This window comes from Talpa europaea, assembly GCF_964194135.1.
Source record: "Talpa europaea genome assembly, chromosome: 7".
NCBI lineage: Eukaryota > Metazoa > Chordata > Mammalia > Eulipotyphla > Talpidae > Talpa > Talpa europaea.
The window spans coordinates 63,255,210-63,278,769 of NC_140074.1; the positions used below are offsets into that span (position 1 = coordinate 63,255,210).

The 23,560-nt window shown below is 42.1% G+C and overlaps 1 protein-coding gene across 1 annotated transcript in view; it reads left to right on the plus strand.

Moving 5' to 3' along the window:
• The window catches only part of SNX30 (sorting nexin family member 30), a gene marked incomplete at both ends in the record, with an annotated part of 80,553 nt that overhangs the window by 23,504 nt on the left and 33,489 nt on the right, over positions 1-23,560 (plus strand). The window contains 2 exons of the mRNA XM_084237502.1: positions 13,078-13,269; positions 23,254-23,364. Coding sequence (XP_084093628.1) covers positions 13,078-13,269; positions 23,254-23,364 — 303 coding nt within the window. The remainder of the gene's footprint in view (positions 1-13,077; positions 13,270-23,253; positions 23,365-23,560) is intronic.

The following is a 23,560-nucleotide window of genomic DNA, read 5'->3' on the forward strand; positions in this document are numbered from 1 at the left end:
GCACGCAGGTGGCCACCTCTTGCTCTCTGCCAGGCTGGTTCAGATGCCCCAGGGAGAACCCTGTGGCCAGGTGATGGCAGCCTGTGGGCTGTTTGTTCATCTGCTGCCTCCATAAATGGTCTGTGATGTGGGATACCCCATGTGAGCGCCCTTGGTGAGGGGTGAAGCCGCGACAACAGAAAAATGACTTGAGTCAGGTATCAACAGAGCAGGTGACTGAAGGTGACTGGAGGAAGCTCCCACGTGGTAGGAATGTCAAGTCCTGGTGACCTTGGCTTAAGCCTTTGCTGAGCAGTCGTTTTCATAGGCCTTGCTTGCCCTTTTGTCCTAAGAGTGGGATCTGAAAATTAAGGACAACACACAGGACTGTTGAACTTGGGTTCACTTTTGCCAGGATTGCAGCATTTTCTAATCCTCTGTAGTCTACCTGTGTTTGAATCATGATCCCCCTGGACTGGCCAGACCTTTTTTTTATTCCACTTAGAAAGCATCTGTCGAAGTGTTCTAGGCCATCCACCCTCAGTGCTGACCGCACTCCTTGGCTGTTCTTTCCTTTCTGGGGCACCTGTCACCTCATTCTGGTGTCATCTGGGGAAGTGGGCAGTGGCTGGACAGTTACAATTCCCTATGGGATTCCTTTCTCTTCTATTTCTTCCCCTTTTTATTTGTTCTGTGTGTTTTTTTCTGAAGTCCTGTTATAAAATGTTTCCGTTGTTGCCATTTTCTTGCTGAAAAGTTTACTATTGTCCATGGAGGGGGACTGTACCTCAAATTCTTGAGACTGTTACTTAAGATTCCTCACAGTCTGGGGCTAATCTGCCTTTCAGGCCTTCTTTCCTGCCACTTGCCTGGGGTCACTCGAGTTCTTTCCGTCCTGCTGCCCTGTGCCTTCCGCACTTCATCCTGAGACAGTTTTGCAGAAGCCAGTTCCTGCCAGGAAGCCCTTTCCTCTCCACCACCAGGTTTTCACAGGCCTTCCTGACACTGGCTCCCCGCATGGAGTCCTGACATTTTCCGGCAAATGCTGGTAAGTTTAGGTGGTTTTCTTAAAGCCACATAGCTAGTAAGACAGCTGGAATATTTTTTTTCCTCTTCCTTTTATTATATTCACTGAGGTTACAATAGTTTACAACACTGCACACCCATGACCAAAGCTCCCATCATCCTCCACCATGGTTCACTGGACCCTGTCCCTGAACTGCAGCTATGAGGGATGGGGGTAGGAGAGAGAGAGCTGGAATTAAACCCAGGCCTCTGCCTTCCTACCAAGCCCAGGTCAAACTGCCCTCTCTGTGGCCTTCCTAAGAAGGCAGACACGCTTCTCTAGCCCTGACCACAGCAGGTGTTTCCTCACTCATGCATTTGTCCCCTTGCTGTTGGTCCTGGGTCTGTGCCACACCCCATTCTTCGCGCTCTTACTTGATTCCTCAAGCAAATTCCTCACCAGCCTGCTTTCCCCTGCATCTAGAGTAGTACCTGGCACTCAGTGCAGACTTGAGAAATGTCTGGCAGGAAGACTACTTAACTCCATTTTTCTTTCCATATCCTCTACTTTGTGGTTTGGGGAAGTATAGCCCCCTGGTAATTAGGTTACTTAAATCTCCCTTGTGCTGTAAAACATCTCTCTTTTGGTCTATAAAATAAATAGAAAGTGATAATTATTTTGTTCCATTCCCTCTGCTGACTCAGAGAGACATAATCAAGTTTTTCATTACTCGAAGAAAGATGTTTAAAATGTACTGAATTATGTATATTATAAAATATATTGAATTATCTATATTATGGGACTGTGATATTTCATCTAAATTTTGTCAAACAATAATTATCCCTGGGAGTGCATTTGAAGACAGTTAACTCTCCCTTAACCTATCAGGACCCCCCCAGCTCCCCAACTAGCCAATCCAGTTAACTAAAAAAAATTTGGACAGTTGACTCCATCATATGCGAAGTGTAAATAAAGATGAAAGCTTCTTGAGAAATTCCTGCTGTGTATCGACCTCTCATGCACTGGCTTGAAGACCAGCCTCCACACACCCCCATGGGGACAGGTACCTCATTGACCACTGCTGGGCCAACACATAGAACGGCCTCCATTCCCACCTTTGTCTTGTACCTCATATTTTATAGGCAAATAAGCTTGCAAAATGTTTTTCCTCATTCATTCATAGACTTTCTCCCTCCATCTGGCTTCGCCCTCTGCCATTTCTACGAGGTCTGAGGTCCTTCACAGGGCTCATCTCTGCCTCTGAGCTCAAAATGTCCACGTGAGGGGGCAGGGCTGACTGACACTAAGTTAGAGGCCCTTTGCACGCATGTCCTTCCTTCCTTCCTGACTTCTCTCTCCTTTCCATGTCTGGTTCCTTAGTTGCAAAACTCTTTTGAGCACTTTTAGGTTAGAATGTCCTGTTCCTGCTTTTTCTTTTACTCTCCACTATTTACTCTTCCCACCCCTGCTCTCCACTATTTAGACCATGATCAGACTCTCGGTTGTTGAGTGGCTTTTTCTTTGCCAATGAATTAATCATGGAAATAAAAAAAGGAACCCCCCACGTTCAGTCTGAGTCATGGAGCAGGATCACGGGGATTAGCTCTGGGGCAGCCAGGAGTGGACCCTGAACCTGGACATCATCTCCATTCCTGGTGCTTAGTAGGGCACACGCAGGAGGGTACCAAGGGGGAGACTGCTGTGGATTTTGAGCAGTTCCACAGAAAAACTTCTCTTTTAGCTCCTTTGTAGTAAGATGCAGATTCCTGAATCAATACCACAGTGTTTAAGGCCACAAAATCAGTATTAAGAGGTGCCTCCCTGGTGGTGCAGTGGGTTGAGCACAGCACTGTGAAGCTGTCCGCAGCCTCTGCAGCATGGGTTCGGTTCCCAACCGGCCAGGGAGACACCCACATGGCGCAACAGACCTCTCATCTTACCCGCTGCTCCCCTCAGCAGTTCTTTTGGTCCATCCCGTCTTCCTGTTCTGTTCCTCACTCTGTCTCTGGTGAATTCTCTCACCCTCCCACACCTCTGGCCTGTACCCCAGTTCTTGTATAAATAAATAAATATTTTAAAAAATCAGTATTGGGCCTCTCTGGTGGGGCAAGGGGTTAAGCACTACACTGTGAAGCAATCCACAGCCTCTGCAGCACGAGTTTGATCCCTGGCCAGCCGGGGAGCAACCCACATGGTGCAGCAGACCTCTCCTGTCTCGCCTGCTGCTCCCCTCAGTCAGTCTGCCTGTTCTGCTCCCCACTCTGTCTCTGGCGTATCCTCTCAGGCCCTGCATCCCTGACCTGTACCCAGCTCTTGTATGCATAAATAAATAAATCTTTAACAAAAAAAAAAAACAGTATTATGAGAATCCTGTGCATCCCAGATGAAGAGAAAAAAATGAAATGAAGCCTTTTTTCAAGCAAGTGTTGACCTAGTTGAATATAGTTACATATTTCCCCTCTAACACATTTTCTTTTATATATGTATATATATATACACACACACATACACATAAATATATACATACATACACACATATATATTTTATATCATTGTTCATTTTGGTACACTGTTTGCTTTCTCCTCTCAGGCGTAGTCCCCATAAAATTCCCAGCACCGAGATGCCTATGGACCATCACCATAGTCCCTTGTGCTCTTCCCGCCCCTGCTGTAACACATTTTCATTGCAGTCTAGTTGAGGTTTGGGTTGAGGGTTTAAGGACTCCCCTCCCCACCCCCCAGATAAGGTGTTTGTGTCATAGTTGTTTAGTGTGCGTGTGCTTTTTTTGGTGGTTTGAATTTTGGTAGCTCATGCGCATTGTAATGTTTCTGTTTCCTCTATTTAATGTAAAGACAGTTTAGAATCTGCGGTTTTTAACGTTTCCCCCCATGGTTATTTTGGGGTTCTAAAAAGGATAGATTCTCTCTGAGGGAAGATCAAATTTGCATGTGCACATGAAGCACTTCCATGTGACTTTTGCTGCACAGTGCCTGTGGGCCTGAGGAGGGGTCCCTGTGGCAGAGGAGTTTGCTTTAGGTGCTCTGGAGGCATGGAGGCTTTCAGCCGTGCCAAATGCACACCCCTCTTTTAAGCACAGCTGAGTTGTGTAGGCCATGAGCATGGACCCAGCTCACCATTTGCTCATTGAGTCCTGCCGGGTTCTGTTCCTTTCTCAAGTGGTTTTGCTCTTGAAAAGGTTTGGTCTGGTACGTACTTGATCACCTGGTACATGTCCGGCTCTATATAATGTTTGTCTGGATCCTTGGAAAGATGCTCGTGCACTTTTCTTAGGTGCTATCTCACTTCATCCAATACTGGGTGTCCTCCCTGGGTGTGGTGCTCTGCCACATGCTAGTGCCGAAACGTGTAGGAGCAGGTTTTATACCTTGTATGAATGGCACGGTTAAGCGGTATTGGGTGAGAGGTGGGAAGTGACATTTCTTAAGTTATTAGACCAAGCATATTCTGTATTTTCTTTGGTCTTTACAGCTTCCATGTCACAGAAGGAGAAGGGAGGGCACAGAGTGTTCGAGTACCTTGCCCCAGGCCTGGCAAAGGAACAGAGCTGGAACTTAAGCCATTTGGACTCTAACCCTAGAATTCCTTCCTCACTTCTGCTGTTGAAGATCAGAGTGAATGGAGTGGGTCAGAGTTGGGAGAGCGTAGACATGAGACCTGAGACTGGGACTCCACAGTCAGTTACCATCATCGTCTTTATGAAACTTCACTTGTCCTTTGTTGATTACCAATCATACTGTCATGGTTCCTCATTTGGTTCCTCCAAGCCCTTTACTTTGCATCACCCACCATACCAGAAGGATCATCTGAGCAGTGGTGTAACAGCCCTAGAGGACAGAGCAGAGACTTGGGCTCCTCACATACACTTCTGTGTAACACAGACAACTCAGGCGACCTCTGGGAGGCTCTGCGCGCCAGACCCATGCATGAATTTGGTGCAGAAATGTCGCTGGCTTTTCAGTTGGCAGAATGCATCAAGGCAGGCGGAAAAGAAAACAGGTTTGTGGGGGTAGGTCATTTTCCTTTTGGATATGTGCCTTTGGGGAGGTTTAATCTGTCTTTTTAGAAAGCAGTCTTGGCTTTTGAGTCCTACATATGGAGTGCAAATACTCAACCAGTATAGATTATGAGGCAGAAGCTTTGTGTTGTGGGTCTTAGTTATCATTCCGTTAGAGACAAGCTTTTGTAAATACCTCTCCTTTATGAAAGTGGTTTCTCAGCCTGAAAAGTTCACATCAAACTTTCTCCAACCTCGCTTTTCCATTAGGCAAGTCTGCTCATTCTTCTCAAGCTGGCCCTGCATCCTTTGCTCACCACCTTCATTTTGCTTGGAGCTCCATTATCATCCATATTGCATCGCATCATAGTTGGTGGGTTTTTGTCCATAATCCCAACTAGATTGAATTATTTCAAGACCAGTGTCATATCCTTTTTCCTTTGGTAAGGCTGCATTGGCGTTCTGGCCAATGTGTATTAGGTGTTCAGTATGTGGTTGACATGTATCCTCCTTAGGAGGAATGACACACAATCATGTTTTATGAGAGTGGGGGAAAAACTTTGCTCCCAAGAATCACAGGAATGTCTGGAGAAGTGATCACTGGTCTGGCAATTCATAGAAAAAGTTAGTTACAGACGATGGAAACTCAGCCAAGGAATGTGAACTTGGACTTTTTCATTTTGACTTCATTTGCGATCTTGATTGTAGATGTTTTGTATCAGACCAACCGGTGGATTTTACTTAAGGGCAGGTATTCTAATAGAAAAGCTATGGAAACCTTTTCTGTTTCTCAATGACTCCATTAACCTACAGATGAAGCTTTGAAACAGGGCTCATTAATCCGCGTCTGAATAAGAGATTACTTCATAAATGATCCAGAATCCAAAGTGGAGCAATGCATGACATGTTGAGGGAAGATGCTGACCTAGGACTCACAGACTGGAGGCCCTGGAAACTTGGGGATACTTGTGCAGACAATTCAGATATGAGCATCTCAGGGTAGGGGTGGTAGGCTCTGAGAACTTTGGACATGGGGTTCCGGGGTAAGGGTAGTAGAGAAGAACTGAATTCTTGCTAATAAGCAAGTAGGGTGATATGACTTAGGACTTAAAGTTAAGATGCATTTGAACAACTATAAGACCCCATATCTTAGAAGTCCAGTATGTATCGCTGTTTCCTATCTAGATTTTAAAAATTACACAGACATTTTTATTATATGTATTAGCTTTGCTGTCAGTAAAACTCTAAAAATTCAAAGGTGGTGGTGTTGCGGCCAACATTAATTTCTAGGTCACATATGTGTTGTTGGCTGTGAGGCAGTGCTGTGGCTCTTTTCCACAGTCTTCCATTCTGATGGAGCAGCCCCTAACTGGGATATGCTAGTTTCAAAGCAGACAAGACCGGACACGAGAGTTGGTAGAAACGTGCTATGGCTCTTAAAACACCTGCTCCCACCTGTGAATGTTTCTTGGCTCACCTTCCACTGCCCAGAGCACGTCACAGAGCCAACTGGAATCAGTGGGGTGGGGATGTGTCTTCTGTGGACATTCACTTGGCAATTGTAAGAATGTGTAATCCAGGCCTCCCTGGTGGTGCAAGGTGTTAAGTCTCAGCACTATGACGCTATCTGCAGCCACTGCAGCATGAGTTCAATCCCAGGCCAGGGAGCTACACACATGGAGCAGCAGACCTCTCCTGTCTCGCCCGCTGCTCCCCTCAGCAGTGTATTTCAGTAGATCTGCTTGTTCTGCTCCCCACTCTGTCTCTGGTGAATCCTCTCAACCCCTGCACCTCTGGCCTGTACCTCAGTTTTTGTATGCATAAATAAATAAATCTTAAAAACTCTGTAATCCTATTAAGAGAAGAGAATGTAATGGTTGCAAATGATAATACCATCCGCCATGTAGTTCGTGTCATCTCTTTTTCACTGCACATTATTTAGTAAATGCATTACTTCAGATTGCTCATTTAAAAATGTTTTAAATACATTTCCTCCCTATTATGTATATTAAAAATTTAGATTACTTTTGGAGGAGACAGACCTCTTGCCAGGGGGTGGTGTGGTGGATTACTCATGTATTTGCATGTTCTTGAATACTTCGGTGCATGGGGTTCTGAGGTACCTCACAGCACTGGGGTGATGTTAGGTATTGGAATCTTGTTTCTGAGTTCAGTAGATGTGTCCTCAGTGTTACACATTGCTTGCTGCTTTAAAAAATATGATTATTGAGATCAATTCACATACCCTAAAATTCACTGTTTAAAACTATGCAGCTAAGTGAATTCTAGTATATATACCACATTGTGCAATCATCATTACTGTCTAATTCCAAAATATTTTTGTCATCTAGAAAAGAAACCCTGTACATGTCGGCATTCACTCTCCATTCCCTGCAGCCCCTGGCACCCCCAAGATCTGCTTTCAGTCTGTGGAATTGCTTGTTCTGGACGTTCATATAAATAGGATCAGACATGTGGCCTTTTGTATCTGGCTTCCTTCACTTAATGTTTTCAAGTTCTTTGCTAATGTTTTCTCATAGACTTTTTTTTTTTAGCATAGTTAGTAAATTTCCTTTTATTCTTTAATTTGCTTAGAGATTTTAGTGGAATGATTTAATTTGTCAATGAAGGGTACCAGTAAGCATTTGGTAGCTGTGTATACAGTTATAGTCAACAATGACTATATGATCAGTTAATAAATTGCATTAATAAATTTCCTAATGTTAAATCATTCTTGATTTCCTGGAATATGTTTGAATTGATCCTGGTGTAACCTTCTCTATTTAAATTTTTTTTAATCTTCTGTTTGCTGTTACTGTGTTAACTATCTTTACATTATGGTTTACTTTTTTCCCCCCAGTATTTTGATATCAGATATAGCTAAGCCTCAAAAAAATGATTTGAAATGTCACCTCATTTTTAAAAAAAAAAATCTGTGTCTTAGAGTGTTTGCATGAAAGAGGACTGACTCTTTGAGGTTTTGTTAGAGCTCAGCTGCAAAACCACAGAGGGGCCTAACGTAGCTTATAGTAGAAATCCTCTGAATACAGTTCTGTGGTTATTTATTTGTTTAGGTTTTCTACCTCACCTTAATTTCACTTTGGCCATATATATATTTTTCCACAAAGCCATCTGGCTCATGTAGGTTTCCAAGTTTATTGCCATAGTTATTCATAGCACATCCTTTTAATTTATAATCATGCGCGGAGCTAAGATTTAAATACTTACTGGCTGCCTCCCTCCCTTCTGTCTTGGTCAAGCCTCCTATTAGTTAATGTAATTTATCTTTTAGAAGAATTATATTTTGATTTTGTTTATAACTTTTACTCTTCTGTTTCCAATTTATGCTTTCATTTTTTTTGTTCCCTCTTACACTTCGTTTTGACTTTTTTCTAAAAATGAGAGCATAAAGTAGATGTGGCCTAAAATTTCTGTTTTGTGGGGTAATTTTTTTTCAGCGGTGGCTTTACCTGCTTTTGATGACTATGCTGCTTTCTTCGTATTTCATTTTTCTTGGGTCTGAATGATGAGTTAATATAGACTGGCTATATTTTTTGGTTTTCTTGCATCTGAATGGTGAGATAATGCATGCTTGATATATTTTTTGGTTTACTTGTGTCTGATGAGGTAATGCAGGCCTGCTATTTGCTCCGGTCAGAGCAAGTGAATTACTGGTCTGTTTCTACTTGATGTTACAGCTGTCTTCTTGGATCTTGGGTTGAGTAATTAGTTGACAGTTCAGTTGAGTGATCTGTTGGTGGGGAAAAGAGTCGGAAGGAAGGAAGCCAGTGTCCTGGGCAGGGAATCATGGTCTGGTTTTCCTATGTCTGGATTCTATGTAGCCTGGTTGCTTTCTTGTTTTAGGTGCTGTGCCCCTCCCAGCAGAACCCTGCCCCTTGGGAATCTGAAGTCTCCCTTGCTTCATGCTCATGAATCCACCCAGGGTCCCTGACCCAGGTGTGTTCCTGTTCCTCCATCCTTTCTCTTGTGTCTCTACCCCTGCATGACCAGATGAAGCTGTGGCTTGTGTGGAATGGGTGGCGCCCTCTGTTGGTGGTGCCTACAGGGTATAACCTGGCTGGGCATTCCTTGCCTTCAACAGCCCTACACCCTTGGTGGGGGGGGTCTTCTTTTGCCCCTCTGTCTTCCCTTCCACGCCCTGCTTGTCCAAGAAAATGCATTTCCAAATCAGGGTGCATGTGAGGGGTTTCAGGACATTTTCTACTTCTAGGGTAAAACTTTAAATAATGTCAGTGACACTGGAGAAAGATACCTCTTTCTTTTTTCCTTGGTTGTATCCCAGTTATATCCAGTAGAAAATCTTTTAAAGTTCTGGTATTTGGATGGCACCCTTTTAAATTTTCCAATCTGATATGATTCTAATCATGGTTTTTCTTTCTATGCCTTTTCTTTCCCTTTTCTAGGCTATTAAATTAGTTGATTGGAGGATGGGAAGAGGCAGAAAACAAAGGCTTGTGCTCAATTCATTGAGTTTATCTAGAAGTATAGATTTACAGTATTTACATGAGTGAGTGTACAACAATCTTATTAATGCAAACCTGACTTTTTTCCAGTTATCTAACTCTTGGGATTTTCCCAGAATTCATTTTGTGTTTTGAACATCTTTGAACAAAACATTTTTGAGATTTCCCTTTGAATTTATTCACCAAAGTGGGCTTAAATTTAACCTTACATCAGAGTCGATATTCAAAAATATTTATCTAGTTTGTGTATCACACACTCATTCTTTACGCATCTCCTGTGTGTCTGCCTTCGGACAAGGCAGGCAGCCACTGTGGAAAACAATATGGAGGGCCCTCAAAACAGCAAAGAGGGAACTACCACAGGATCCAGCAATTCCACCTATGGATTTTTTCTGAAGGGAATGAAAACATGAACTTGAAAAGATGTATGCAGTATGCACCACCATTACTCAGCTGTTCAGCCATTAAAAAAAAACACAACAACCAAATCTTGCCATTTGCTATAACATGACTGGACCTTGAGAAAATGAGATAAATAAATCAGACAGAGAAAAACAAATACTGTGTGATTTTACTTATACGTGGAATCTAAAAACACAACTGCAAAAGCAGAAAACAAATGCAAGCTCACAGATACAGAGAACAGACCAAAGGTGGCCAGTGGTGGATTGGGGTGGGAGGCAAAATAGGTGAAGGGGGTCAAAAGGTACAAATTTCCAATTATAAAATAAGTGGGCTGTGGGGGTGAGCAGCATGGTGACTGTGGTTAATAATACGGTACTCTGTGAAAGTTGTTAAATGTCAGTTGCACCTCACTGTTAATAGTGAGCCAGGTACAGCCTGTACTTTCAGAGTGCTCTGCACTAGTGGGAAAGATGCTTCGAGAGGCTTTGTCAAGCGCTTCTGAAACTTGATCATCATGTGGCCCACATTGCTCTAATTGCATTAAAAGAGAAATTCGAGTATTTTAGCATGACTTGTTTTTGTTAAATCCATGTCGGCTCCTAACGTATACTGCTTTCTTTTCATAAGCCATATGTCTAATACAATAATAGAATTTTGCCAGAGATTTATGCTAATTTAATAATCTATCTCATGGCTGACTGACCACCATGGTGAATGTTATAAAAGAAAATTATTTGAAGCAGAGGGATTTCTGCAGCAGCCTAGTGCTGTGTTGCTTTTCTTATGTAAAAAGTGGGCAGGGGCGGAAGAAATACTCTTATAACTGAAACTTACATGGTGAGAATAGATGTTTTGGAGCAACGAGGAGTACCCATTCATTTCCCAGCTACGTCATTGTAACTCACAGGGGCCACTGTAGGTCTCCATTGTGACAGTAAAGTCATAAAGGAAAATATATATGAGGCACCAACTATGACTCTTGATACAATTTTTATTTTCAGCTGTATATATTAAGTGTCTGCTGTGAATAAGCCCCACAGTTGATAAGGGGATGCAAGAATACTTGCTGACAAGTGGACTTTATTATTACTACTTGAGTATGTTAATTTGATGTAGCACCTGCCATGTACCAGGCATTATTCCAGTGCTTCTGTATACTAACTCAGTCCTGTTAGGCATAGAGAGATTGAGGAAGTTGTTCATGTCGCACTACTGGCAGTGGAACTGTGGTTCAAAACTACACAGTCTGCTTCAAGTTGGCCTCAACCTTCTGTCATTCAGCAGTTGTCCATTGCAAGCCTTCACTGGCAAGATGTTGAGTGGGGTCATTTCTTTCATCCATCCAGTCCTTACTGAGCTCCTGTTAGATACCAGAGGATGGAAGGGTGAACGAGACAATCTCTCCTCTTAGGGAATTTACAGACTACTGGGGTGTCAGACAGTCCATCAATCAATACACAATTATTTTTCAGATAGTGATAAGGCCTTTTGTCTAGTATGGGCATCCCCAAGGCCAAAATGAACAAGACTTGTGTGTATGTTGTGAGCTGGTAGGGTGTGTCCCTGATGAGGTCAGAGATAATGGTGAAAGTACGCTGGACCTTGTGGGTGATAGCAGGGCCACGGGAGGGAGGCTTGGATTTTCTTCTAAATGTAATTGGAAGTTTTGAGAGTTGAGTGGGAATGTGACGTATTTGGTGAACAGTTTTCAAAGAGCTCTCTGGCTGCGGTACAGAGATCTGACCAAGCGCTGTCAAAATCCAGCAGGAGGCTTTTGTCTTGGGCCACGGGATTCCCTGGCTTCTCTCATTCTATGCTTGGTGTTGGCCATAAAGGCGCCCCTCCCGCAGCACCTGCTCCAGAGCTCCGGTTGCTTAGCAAACCAGCTGCTTTAGGCGGACTCTGCGGATTGAGGGGCCTGGGTCATTCACTTTACCTTTGTCATCCACCTACCCTCCTGCCCCTTCATGAGGTTTTCGTGTTTTTCCTCCATGTTTGTTTCACACATGGGCCATATCTTGAGGGTAGTCTTTTGGGGAATAACTTGTTTAAAGACCCAAGGAATTGTATAATGTACCTGCAGGTGCCAGCTTCAGTAGTTAACCACTTTTGGGCATCTTGAATCACCAGTATCCCCACCTACCGATCCTTATTATTTTGAATCAAATGCCAGATATCCTATCATATCAACCATGGATATTTTAGTCTATATTTCTAAAAGATGAAGGCTTTGTAAAGTCATGCCATTTTCACATCTAAGAGTTCATTTAGGTCATCAATGACTTATGAATATTCAGATTTCCCCAAATATACAAAATCTTTTCTTGTACAGTTTTGTTTTATGCAGAATCCACTGCATTTGGTTGATAGCTCTCTTAAGTTTCTTTGGTCTGTTATTTTTCTCTGTTATTTATTGAGGAAGCTGGGTCTTTGGTATTCTTTGGTTTCATACAGTGTAGATTTTGCTGATTGCATCTCACAATATTGTTTGACATCCTCTTCACTCCTCTGTATTGTCTATAAAATTGGTGTCGTGTTTTAAGATTTATTCAGGATTCAGATTCAGATTCAATGTTTTCCTGTAAGCGTAATGGGTGTGATGTGAACTTCTTGCAGAAAGCATATGTTTATTTGTGTCTTTATGAATGTTGACTAAGTTTTAAAATATATCAAGTATTTAAGAAGGTTTGGGCCCCTAAATGTTTACCTGAACTCAGCTGGTGGCCTTGAGAACATAAGAAAAGGAGAGTATGCGTGTCTAAATGTGATAATGGTGGAGGCTGTGTTGGTCTCTATCCCGGAACTACTGGGAGGGGAATCGGTGTGAATTTGTCTACAGAATTCTTTCTCTTGGTCACAAAAGACCTGTTCACTCACTAAACATTAAGATTTATTCATTATTCATGCATAAAGAACCGGAGTACAGGCCAGATGTGGGCAAGACAGGAGAGGTCTGCTGCACCATGTGGGATTCTACCCGCTGGCCAGATTGAACCCGCGCTGCAGGGGCTGCGGACAGCTTTACAGCGCTGTGCTCAACTGCCTGTGCCACCAGGGGATGCCCTCTTTGAATGTTATTTCTGTATTTAGTGGTATTTCTTGATTTGGCTAAAACAGCTACTTCTGTTGGTGTTCTCTAAGTATATGTTTTCATTTAATTTGTAAGGTGGTTCTTTTCTCCTTTTAGGACCTCATTTTGCCCAATGGTGGAACTCCAGCAGGCACTTCAAGTCCAGCTTCCTCATCTTCCCTTCTCAACAGACTTCAACTTGATGATGATATGGATGGTGAGACCACAGATCTCTTTGTCACGGTGGATGATCCCAAGAAGCATGTCTGTACAATGGAGACCTACATCACGTACAGGATCACCACCAAAGTACGTCCCTCTATCTTCTGCCTGAGTTGAGTGGTCTTGAGGAAAGGGAGTCCTCCAGCCATGATTCCTGTCTTCACTTTCTCCCTCCATAAACTCTGTTCACAAATGTAGGTATGGCTTAGTGAGATAGTTGGCATTTCAGATGAAAAGGACTATGTGTAAATTCTTTACCTTAAAATGAAGAAGAAATTGTGTCTACAGTTTTTTAAAATAAATCATTTAATTCCTATACTTTCACTTCTCTCTCTGTCTTGACTCTGTGTAACATATTAATATATTGCTTTTGAAATTTGTGAATCATCATAGCAACCTAGTATCTGGGAGGAGACCATGATTATTATGTAGTGTAATTGGAGTTAATGGTAGGGGGCGCATGACCTAATGGGAGCTAATTACTGACTTTGTGCTCTGTGCCAGGGAGGTAGTGGGACTGAATTGAGACTGAATCAATTAATGTTCACAGTAATCCTAAATGGTAGCACTTTAGTTAGAATTTTAGCATTGGTGAACATCTCCTTTAACTGTACTTTTTTCTCTTTTTCATTCTAGAAAAAAAAAATGTTTTTATTGGGGCTGGTTCTGTTCCTGTCTAAGTTCTTTGATGGAAAAAAAGCAGAGAATAAGATGCACTCAAATTTTGCTTTTTCATCTATTATAGGATGAAAATGTTCTATTTTAAAAATTGTACAAGTAATATAAATACATTCTTATAAAGCCAAAAAACCAGGTATAGACTATAAAGCATGAATCTTCTTTGGTTCTTACAGTGTTGTTGCCCAAAGCAACCATTGCTGAAATTTGGTGTGTGTCCTTCTAGTTATTTTTCTTTGCCTTTACATGTATGCATTGTAAAATTAATATAATTCAGATAGCACTGTAATATTGTTTTCTAATTTTCCCTCTGTAGTCTCTTTGAAGACCTTTCCGTGTTCACTTGAATGTGTGTGTGTGTGTGTGTGTGTGTGTCTGTATAGCTTGCTTATTCAGTCTTTGTCTAATTCTTTACCTAGTGATCCTCCAACATCTTTTCTATATGGACATTAAAGCCTTTCATCATCTTTTGCTATTACTGCCCTGTCCTTTCCCCACCAAGTTCACACTGGAAACATGGTATCTGCATGTACACACGCATGTACACATACTCACACTCACACACAACCTTCCCCCTGCATTTCCCAGGCATTGGGCTAAGTGCTTAGGTGTTTCTTATATCCTCAGAGGTCCTACGTGGACATACGTACTCCCATGAATTACTTCCATTGACTTATTTTTTTTTCCCCTAGGGTCAACTTCTTTTTTACCCTGTAGTCAGTGAAATGTAAAACCCCATTTTCTTGAATTTGTGGTGCAAGGAGCTGAGTGACAGGGTGACAGCCTCACCACACAGCAGGGCTCGCCCACCCCCTGCATTCCGTCTCTTGCTGATTGCCCTGCCCTGAGGTTATGTCCCTGGGTGCTGCCTGCTGTCGGGCCTCCGTCCAGGGATTCGCGGGCTACTACAAATGCTGTAACTCCTCACACCTCCTTTGCCTCCTCTCTTTCTTTCCTTCCCAAGAAGTCTTTCTCCTTTTGTTCTTATTTCTATCCCCTTTCCTGGAGTTATTCAGTTTCCCAGAATTTTGAAAATGTCTTAGGATAGCTTTCCCCAAGTTCTAAACCCACATTTTCACTTGGCTATGATGCCAGCACCTCAAGGTGAAGTTCTTGCAGAATTAAGTTTTCTTTCTTACCCTCCTTTCCACTCCTGATCTCAAGCCCGAATTTTGTTCTTTTCCTGTTCAAATAGTGACAAGGGTTTATATCTTGGTGACACATGTGGAACCTTCTTTTTGAATGTTTGATAGGATATGTGGAGTGTGTGGGGATGACAGATGGGAACAGAAGGTTCCACACACCCGATCTTGTCCTGGGAGTCCACTTCAGAGGTTTTCAAACAGATGTAATGGCCATCTTGATTAAATTAATGACCATTAGATGAGTGGTCAGCGTGCAAGTTTGTATAAATACTTTATTCCTTTGAGTGTTGGCTTCCCAGTCCTAATACAAATTCCTGACAAGCAAGGCTGACAAAGTCTGGGGCTCTTTTTTTTTTTTGTGGGACCCTCGCCTCGCAGCCCAGCGCCACCAGCGGAGGCCCGTGGGGCTCTTTTGCCTGAACTGAGCCTTGGGCTGAGAGCCATGGAAGGTGAATCTCCCTCCACCCAAATCTAAGTCAATGGGGTCGAATCTCTCCAGTGTAGATGCCAGCCTGGGCCTTCTCTGGCCAGCAGATGCTGGCAGTTTTCTCTGGGGTGCCTAGAAATTTACATCACAATAATAGCTAATTATTGAGTACTTTCCATGTCCTATGCTTTGTTTGCAATTGAAACCCTTTAATTTTTATTTTATATGAGTAATACATGCTCATTGTAGAGAATTTAGAAAACTCAAGCTAAAACAAAGTAAAAGAACTTATAAACTACCCAGCCAGAAATAATCATTTATAATTTTCTGAATCATTTGTCTCTATCCACTTGCAAATAGGAATATTTTGCTTGCTGCCAATTTACTTAAGATACTGCGGACAGCTTTCTGTGCTCGTAAATGTCAGCAAGCCTGCTTCTCATGCTACCGCTTCCAAGACTGCGGTGGGGTTCTGCACAGATGAGCTGTCATTCCTTTTGTGCTAAGTGCTTTAAATGTATCATCAGTTGTTCCTCACACAAAGAAGTAGGTATAGGCGATAGTTTTATTTCCAGAACCCAGTTTGCAGAGGGCGAGAGGTAAGGAGGAGCTTATACCACTGGTACTGGCAGTTTGGCAATGAGCATGAACATTGAAAAAGAAGAGTAGCTGGAGGGTTGTGGACTCGAGGAACAGGGGATTTTTGTTTGTTTTCTAAGGATGGAAGAGACAAAGTGCCAGGTGGACAGTGTTGGTGAAGAGAGGAGCAGGAGTGGAGGGAGTGTGTGGCCTTTCTGGGGGGGAGTCCTTTCTCCGTTGTTTCTGTTGGCAGGAATGTGAGGAGTTCTTTGATTATATCTGCAGTTTCTCCATGAGTAGGCAATGAGGCTTCCTACTAAGAGTGAAGACTTAAATGTTTTCAAACCTTCTACAGACTTTGTGTTAACGGATGTGGATGATAAAAGAGAGAGTTAACGAGGGAACTATAAAAAGATTGCTTGGCGGTGTTGAAGGTTCAGCTGTAAATTTATTGTGTCAAGCCATGTGTTTGCCTGAATTTGTTTTGCCTCTAGGAATGTGCTCACACCCAGGTCTAATTAGAATGAGGTGGATGATTGCATTTTTGCCAGAGTTGTATGAATGGACAGTGGTTAAGGATAGTTTTAGGATACTGGTTAAGTAAGAGGTTGAAATAATGGGTCATGGAATGATGCTGAGGAGGGGAGTAAAGATAGAAGTAGGCAGAAGGTCAAGGAACTGTATGTCCCAAGAGACTGAAAATCCAAGTTATTAGGAAATGGAGTCTGAAGCATCCAAAGTGCTGGTCAGGGAGGGAGCTGTGGGACTTTCCACCTGGTGACCAGCTGTGGAGTGAAAGGAGACTGTTGCTTAGAGATGGGTGTTGTTTGTGTGAACCAGCTGCTTTTGGAGGGCACCCAGATGCAGGTTATAGAAGGTATTTGGAAAGGATGACTGAGTGTAGGTACAAGAAGATGATGTGTGAGGAGGGACCGAGATGAGTATATCTGCATGGCATGGACCTTAGCGTTTTCACAGGTCTGTGGAGGAGTGGTGGTAAGGGACAGTGTGGAATGAGGAGCATGTCAACAGCAACTTGGTCTTGGAGAGGGGAGGAAAGGTGTGGAATGTGAGAAAAACAAACAGCTTCCACTTAGGTGGCAGGGAGGCTGTCTATATTCTCAGGGTGGAACTAGCTTTTGGAATTTGAGTGGGTGTTCCGGTGCCCACTTGGTCTGAGGAGATAAGTGGAAGGTACTAGAAGAAGAAACTTAGGTGAGCATGAGGAGAGGCCAAAAGCTCTTTGACCGTACTTAGGTGTTTTCTTAGGGCAGTGGGAGTTTGAAGCCCAATGGAATTGCCCGGCTACTCTTTGATAAGGGAATACATCCCTTTGTGGTCACTTAGCCTTTTTAGGATCCAGATGTGACCTGGACAGATGACCTATCTGATCAACACCAAGTCTGTCCAGAGTGTGGTTTAAACTGGATTGAATGGACGGACATTCTTTGTAGTGATTTTGGGTCACAGGGGTCATATCAGCTCCTGAGAGTAAGAGGAGGTCTCCCGTGCAGTGTCAGCTAGTGGGCAGGGTGCTCTCCTGGGTAACTGATGACACTGCAGCTCCGTGCTCCACCTTCTAAAGTGTGAAACTTGAAAAAAAAAAAAGTCAGGGTTACTTAGAGATCATTACAATTACTCACACAGAACCATGGTGAAAACTAACATTCATCACAGTGCTTGTGCTCAGCTACTGATTTCTAGATGTGACTAAGGTGTGTGTACTGGGCCTAGTGAGCTTAGTTGGGCATTCAGATTGCAGAACATGGAGTGGAAAGAACAGAGAGCAGTGAGGTGGTGTTTCTGATAATGGGATTGTGGCGCCTGCCTTCCTATCCCTTTTTCTTGTTTACCACAGATACTAGAAAAGAAAACACATAGGACTTTATTTTCCTTTCTAAATTAGATCTTGAATTTCACAGAGGAAACATTTTCTGTGTACTCATATGTGGATTTTATTGGCCTGCATGTTGTCAGAGGACTGTGGGTTTTATAACGGACTGGGTTTCTGTCTGGAAACTCACAGGGATGATGTCTGTGGCCCAGTTTCGGCAAGTGTGCAGAATTTCGTGGGGAGTATGTACTGCTAGCCTCTTTCCTGACTCTGCTTTTTCTCTCTGGCCTTGTTTTCCCTTTCTCTTTCTCACCTACTTGTAATGACATTTGATCATACTTATGTGTCACTATATCATTTCTAAAGCACGTTTTGGTAAAAATAATAAATATGGGTCACAGTATAAGCATTCTTCTATTTCATGAGTTTTTTTTTACCTATTTATGAAAATGTCAAATAATTTTACTGCTTTAATAAATCCCCTATGTCATCAAAGGAGCTAAAAAACAAACAAAACCCAAAACAAACAAAAAAAAAAAGACAACTGTGTGACTATAAAAGTATTGTATGGAAATGGTAGAAAACTTAGAAATAAGGATGACTATAAACAGGCCATTTGTCATTACTAATTCTAGATTTTTCTTCTAATGCTTTGTCTCCATTTTTTTTTTAAAGATTTATTTATACAAGAACTGGGGTACAGGCCAGATGTGCAGGAGGGTGAGAGGATTCACCAGAGACAGAGCAGGGAACAGAACAGGCAGAATGACTGAAATACACTGCTGAGGGGAGCAGCTGGCAAGACAGGAGAGGTCTGCCCCGCCGTGTGGGTTGCTCCGCAGCTGACGGGGATCGAACCAGCACTGCAAAGGCTGCAGACAGCTTCACAGAACTGCGCTCAACTGCCTGGGAGGCCCTGTCTCCATTTTTTAACACAAATGAAATTATAATATATGTATCATTAATTTTGTATCCCCCCTTTTTATCTTAAAAACTGTTGAAGCACTTTTAGTCATTAGAAACTACTTACAGATGTGATTCCTGAAAACCACACAATAAATCTACTATAATATCTTTTTTTTTTAATTTTTTTTTTAATATAGAGGCATGTTTTCTTTCTTTCTTTTTTTTTTTTATTTAATTTTTTTTTTTTATAGAGGCATGTTTTTATTTATTTATTTATTTGTTTGCTTGTTTATACATGCACTGGGTACAGTCAGAAGGGTACAGTCAGAAGCGCGGGAGGGTGAGAGAATTCACCAGAGCAAGGAGCAGAGCAGGCAGAAGCGAAGTACACTGCTGAGGGGAGCAGCGGGCGGCAGGAGAGGTCTGCGCGCCATGTGGGACCCTCCTCTGGTGGCCAGGGAGCAGCCGGGGATTGAACCGGCGCTGCAGAGGCCGCGGGCAGCTTCGCAACCCAGCGCTCAACCGCTGCGCCACCGGGGAGGCCCTTCTTTCTTTCTTTATTTGTTTGATTTGTTTATACATGCACTGGGTACAGTCAGAAGCGCAGGAGGGTGAGAGAATTCACCAGAGCCAGAGCAGGGAGCAGAACAGGCAGAAGGACCGAAGTACCGAAGTACACTGCTGAGGGGAGCAGCAGGCGGCAGGAGAGGTCTGCGCGCCATGTGGGACCCTCCTCCGGTGGCCGGGGAGCAGCTGGGGATCGAACCGGCGCCGCAGAGGCCGCGGGCAGCTTCGCAACCCAGCGCTCAACCACTGCGCCACCGGGGAGGCCCTACTATAATATCTTAACAGACTTTTATTGTTAAACATTCAAGTGGCTTTGACTTTTTTGTTACTTTTTTTTTAATTGAGGTAACCTTGGTTTACAACACTGTATGTATGTGACTTAGGGACACTGGATCACACCTCCTCAGACTCCTTTGCTATTTTATTTTTTAAAATTTTTTATTTATTTATATAAGCACTGGGTACAGTCAGAAGGCGGGAGGGTGAGAGAATTCACCAGAGCCAGAGCGGGGAGCAGAGCAGGCAGAGGGACTGAAGTACACTGCTGAGGGGAGCAGCGGGCGGCAGGAGAGGTCTGCGCACCATGTGGGACCCTCCTCCGGTGGCCGGGGTGTAGCCAGGTATGGAACCGGTGATGCAGAGGCTGCGGGCAGCTTCACAACCTAGTGCTCAACCGCTGTGCCACCAGGGAGGCCCTCCTTTGCTATTTTCAATAAGATAGCAGTGAGCATTATTATACATGTTATCTTTGCCACAGTTTAAAAATTATTTTCTAGTAGAATCCTAGAAGGAGAAGAATAGTAATTAAAGACATAAAAGCTATAACTGAAGGAGAGACTACAGGTGAATATTTTTAAATTTTGCAAAACAGTCTTTTTATCACCAATACCAAAATCAGCAACCCTAAAGGGGAACATGATGAAGTTGACTACATGACATTTTAAAAATTCTGTATCCAAAAATATTGGAAAGTTTGATACTCAAATGGCTGTAAAGAATTTTTACAAATGGAAAAGTCTGGATTCATAATTGAAAAACAAAACTTTCACAAAAAAAATAAAAATAAAGGGGACCTCTCTGGTGGCACAGGGTTAAGGTCAGCTCTGTCAAGCTATCGTCAGCCACTGGGACATGAGTTCGATTCCCGGCCAGGGAACTGACCTACTTGGTGCAGCAGACCTCTCCTGTCTTGCCTGCTGCTCCCCTCAGCAGTGTATTTCAGTAGATCCATCTGCTCTGCTCCCCACTCTGTCTCTGGTGAATCTTCTCACCTCCTGCACCTCTGGTCTACACCCCAGTTCTTGTGTACATAAATAAAGAAAATAAATCTTTAAACAAAAAAGAAAAAGAGTCAATAAACATTTGAAATGATGTTCAACCCACATGATCATTAAACAAAAGCAAAGCAAAGGAGATGTATTATTTTTTCATTTATAATTCCACCAAAGATAATGAGTATTGAAAATATGTGGTAAGACTATTAATTAGTCTATATCTGGAAACTGTTTGTCAGTTAATATATATATATATATACTCATTCAATCAAAAATTCTGTCTTTAGGACTTATTTTAAGAGACTCTTCAAGTAGGTACCCAACAATGTTTGCTGTAGCATTGTTTATAATTGAAAAATTGGAAACAAGTTAAGTTGGGATTTGGTTTAATGATGGTATATCCATTCAGTGAAATATTATATATGTGCTAAAAATGATTAAAGATATATAGGAAATATGAGCTAATGAGTGAATGAATGGCTATGCTAAAAAAATGTATACCGTGTTTGTTTCCATTTGAGGGATTCTGCCTGGTCTTTTATTTTTTATTTATTTTTCCTTAAGTTTTAAAATGTCTAGACAGAATAGAAAAAAAGTAAGTTCCTCAAAAGTAAAACTAGCTAAAGCAGAAAAAAATTGTGTTTTATCATATTGTTTTCTTGTAGTTATTAAATACTGATTGCAAAGTTCAACATTTAATTATTAAACACTAATTTCAGGTAGAAATGTTATATTAACTATGATTTATGATTTATGAAGTGAATTTGTGAAAATGTAACCAAGAAAATCATCTGTTGTACTGTTGAGGAAGGGAAAAAGCAGAGCCCTCCATCAGTTCTGTTTACTGTGAAATAGAGTTGCATTCATTTGTCACTTTTTAAAATCTGCTTTTCTTGGACTCATAATCATCAGCAATCATCAGGCAGAGTCTATTAGAGGCCTGTGTGGGGTCTTGAAGAGCTTCCTCTATTCTTGCTGTTGAGGAGGCTGAGGCCCCTGGAGTCTTAGTGACATCTCAGGGCCTGGTAGGGGCTTAGGATTGCGGTGAGCGGTTCTGCCTGGTGGCCGTGGGAGGAGTGTCAGGCTTCCTGCCTCCAACATTTTATCATCCCTACTCTTGATAATTTAACAGCAGTGATTTGTTCTTTGGATTTAAGTATATTTCCCCCCTCTCTAGTTCTACATGGTAATTCCTTGTGTGTGGGGGGGTATCTTCTAATAAATCACAAATACCTAAATTGAATTTTCCCGCATGGTCCCGCCTGCATGTGCTGGTCATAAGGGGTGGTTGTTTTGTGGGCAGTGTAAGTGTGTGGGACTTTGAAAAGGGGGACTCTATGACCAAATTTTTTTTTTTGCTCAGTTACTGAGCAAAATTGTTTTTGGGGAAGGTGAAATTATAAGTTTCATTGCCAAAGCTGTTCAGTTTTTCTTTCATGGATGTATTTTTAAGATTTTTTTTTTAGTGCTGTGGATTAAAACAGACTTTAGGCTTGAAGAGTAAATTTACAAAATGTATCTTGAGCCATTTTTTTTTCTTGTACTTTAATTTCTGAGAACTGTGACTGTCATAATGTTAATACCCTCAAAGGTAAAGATGATTTATTTATTCAGTTTTAGTTTTTGTTTTTTTAAGCAATGCTTGCTTCCTTATATTTTTTAAAATTTTTTTAAAAGATTTATTTTATTTATACAATAGCTGGGGTACAGGCCAGAGGCGTGGGAGGGTGAGAGGATTCACCAGAGACAGAGGGGGAGCAGAACAGGCAGATGGACTAAAAGCACTGCTGAGGGGAGCAGCAGACGAGATAGGAGAGGTCTGCCACGCCATGTGGCCATCTCCCCGGCTGGCAGGGAATCAAACCCATGCTGCAGAGGCTGTAGACAGCTTCACAGCATGGCTCTCAACCCACTGCGCCACCAGGGCAGCCCTATACAGTTTTAATTTTGGACAAATTAATGTGTAAAAATCTTGTTTGGGTATAAATTAAGTTTATTTATTAAACTTTAATTTAGTTTTCATTACTAAAGTGCTGTAATTATATTTCAGAAAACTTAAATTCTGGAAAGGACATGCAATTAATATTTTTCTGTAGTACAATTTCCTTCTGATTTTTTCAGGTTATGCCTCTAAAATACAGTTTCAAGGTTATGATTCTGCCAGAGTATGACTAATTAGGCAAAAAAGGTTTTCTATTTACATCTAATCTGTTTCCTAAATGATCTGTTGTCTCTTCTCTGTGTTTGTTCCCCTCTGCTTTTGGTGAAACTTGTCAGCACATTTAGCAGAAGTTGGAAGCTTAATTTCTTTTAACAGATTTGGATTCAGTAGCAATAGCCTCAGTGGAACTACTCTAAAATTCTCTAAGTTTGGAAATGAATCAACTGTTTCTAAACAATTCTGAGGGATAGTTGGGTTGCATTTCCTGAGGGTAGGAAAAAACCTTGAGTGTTTTCATTCTAAATGCTTCAGTTTTTAACAGGACCCTAGGGCCCAAACTCATCATTCTGTGTTGGCAAACCCTGCCATTTGGCTGGTGTGCTTGGTGGAAGAAAAGTGTATTTTTGCCCAGTTTGGGCAAGAGAACTTTTTCCTTCCCTTCTGCCAAAATAATGCTACTCTTCCGTATGCTTATTTTGTTCCACCCTTCTTATTTGCAGAGTACCCGGGTGGAGTTCGACCTGCCAGAATATTCTGTTCGTCGAAGATATCAGGATTTTGACTGGTTGAGAAACAAACTAGAAGAATCCCAGCCCACTCATCTCATTCCCGTAGGTACTAAGTCATTGCAACTTGTTATTCATATTTCTTGCATTATCTTTCTTGAGGCTGTTCACTCAGCTCTTACCCCTTGAATTACACGTAAACTCTGCCTTATATTTCATCCCAGATTAATCCATCAAATGTATGGAAAACATGTTTATGAATACTGCATAGCACATTTCACCTTTTGGGTTTTGCTCTCCA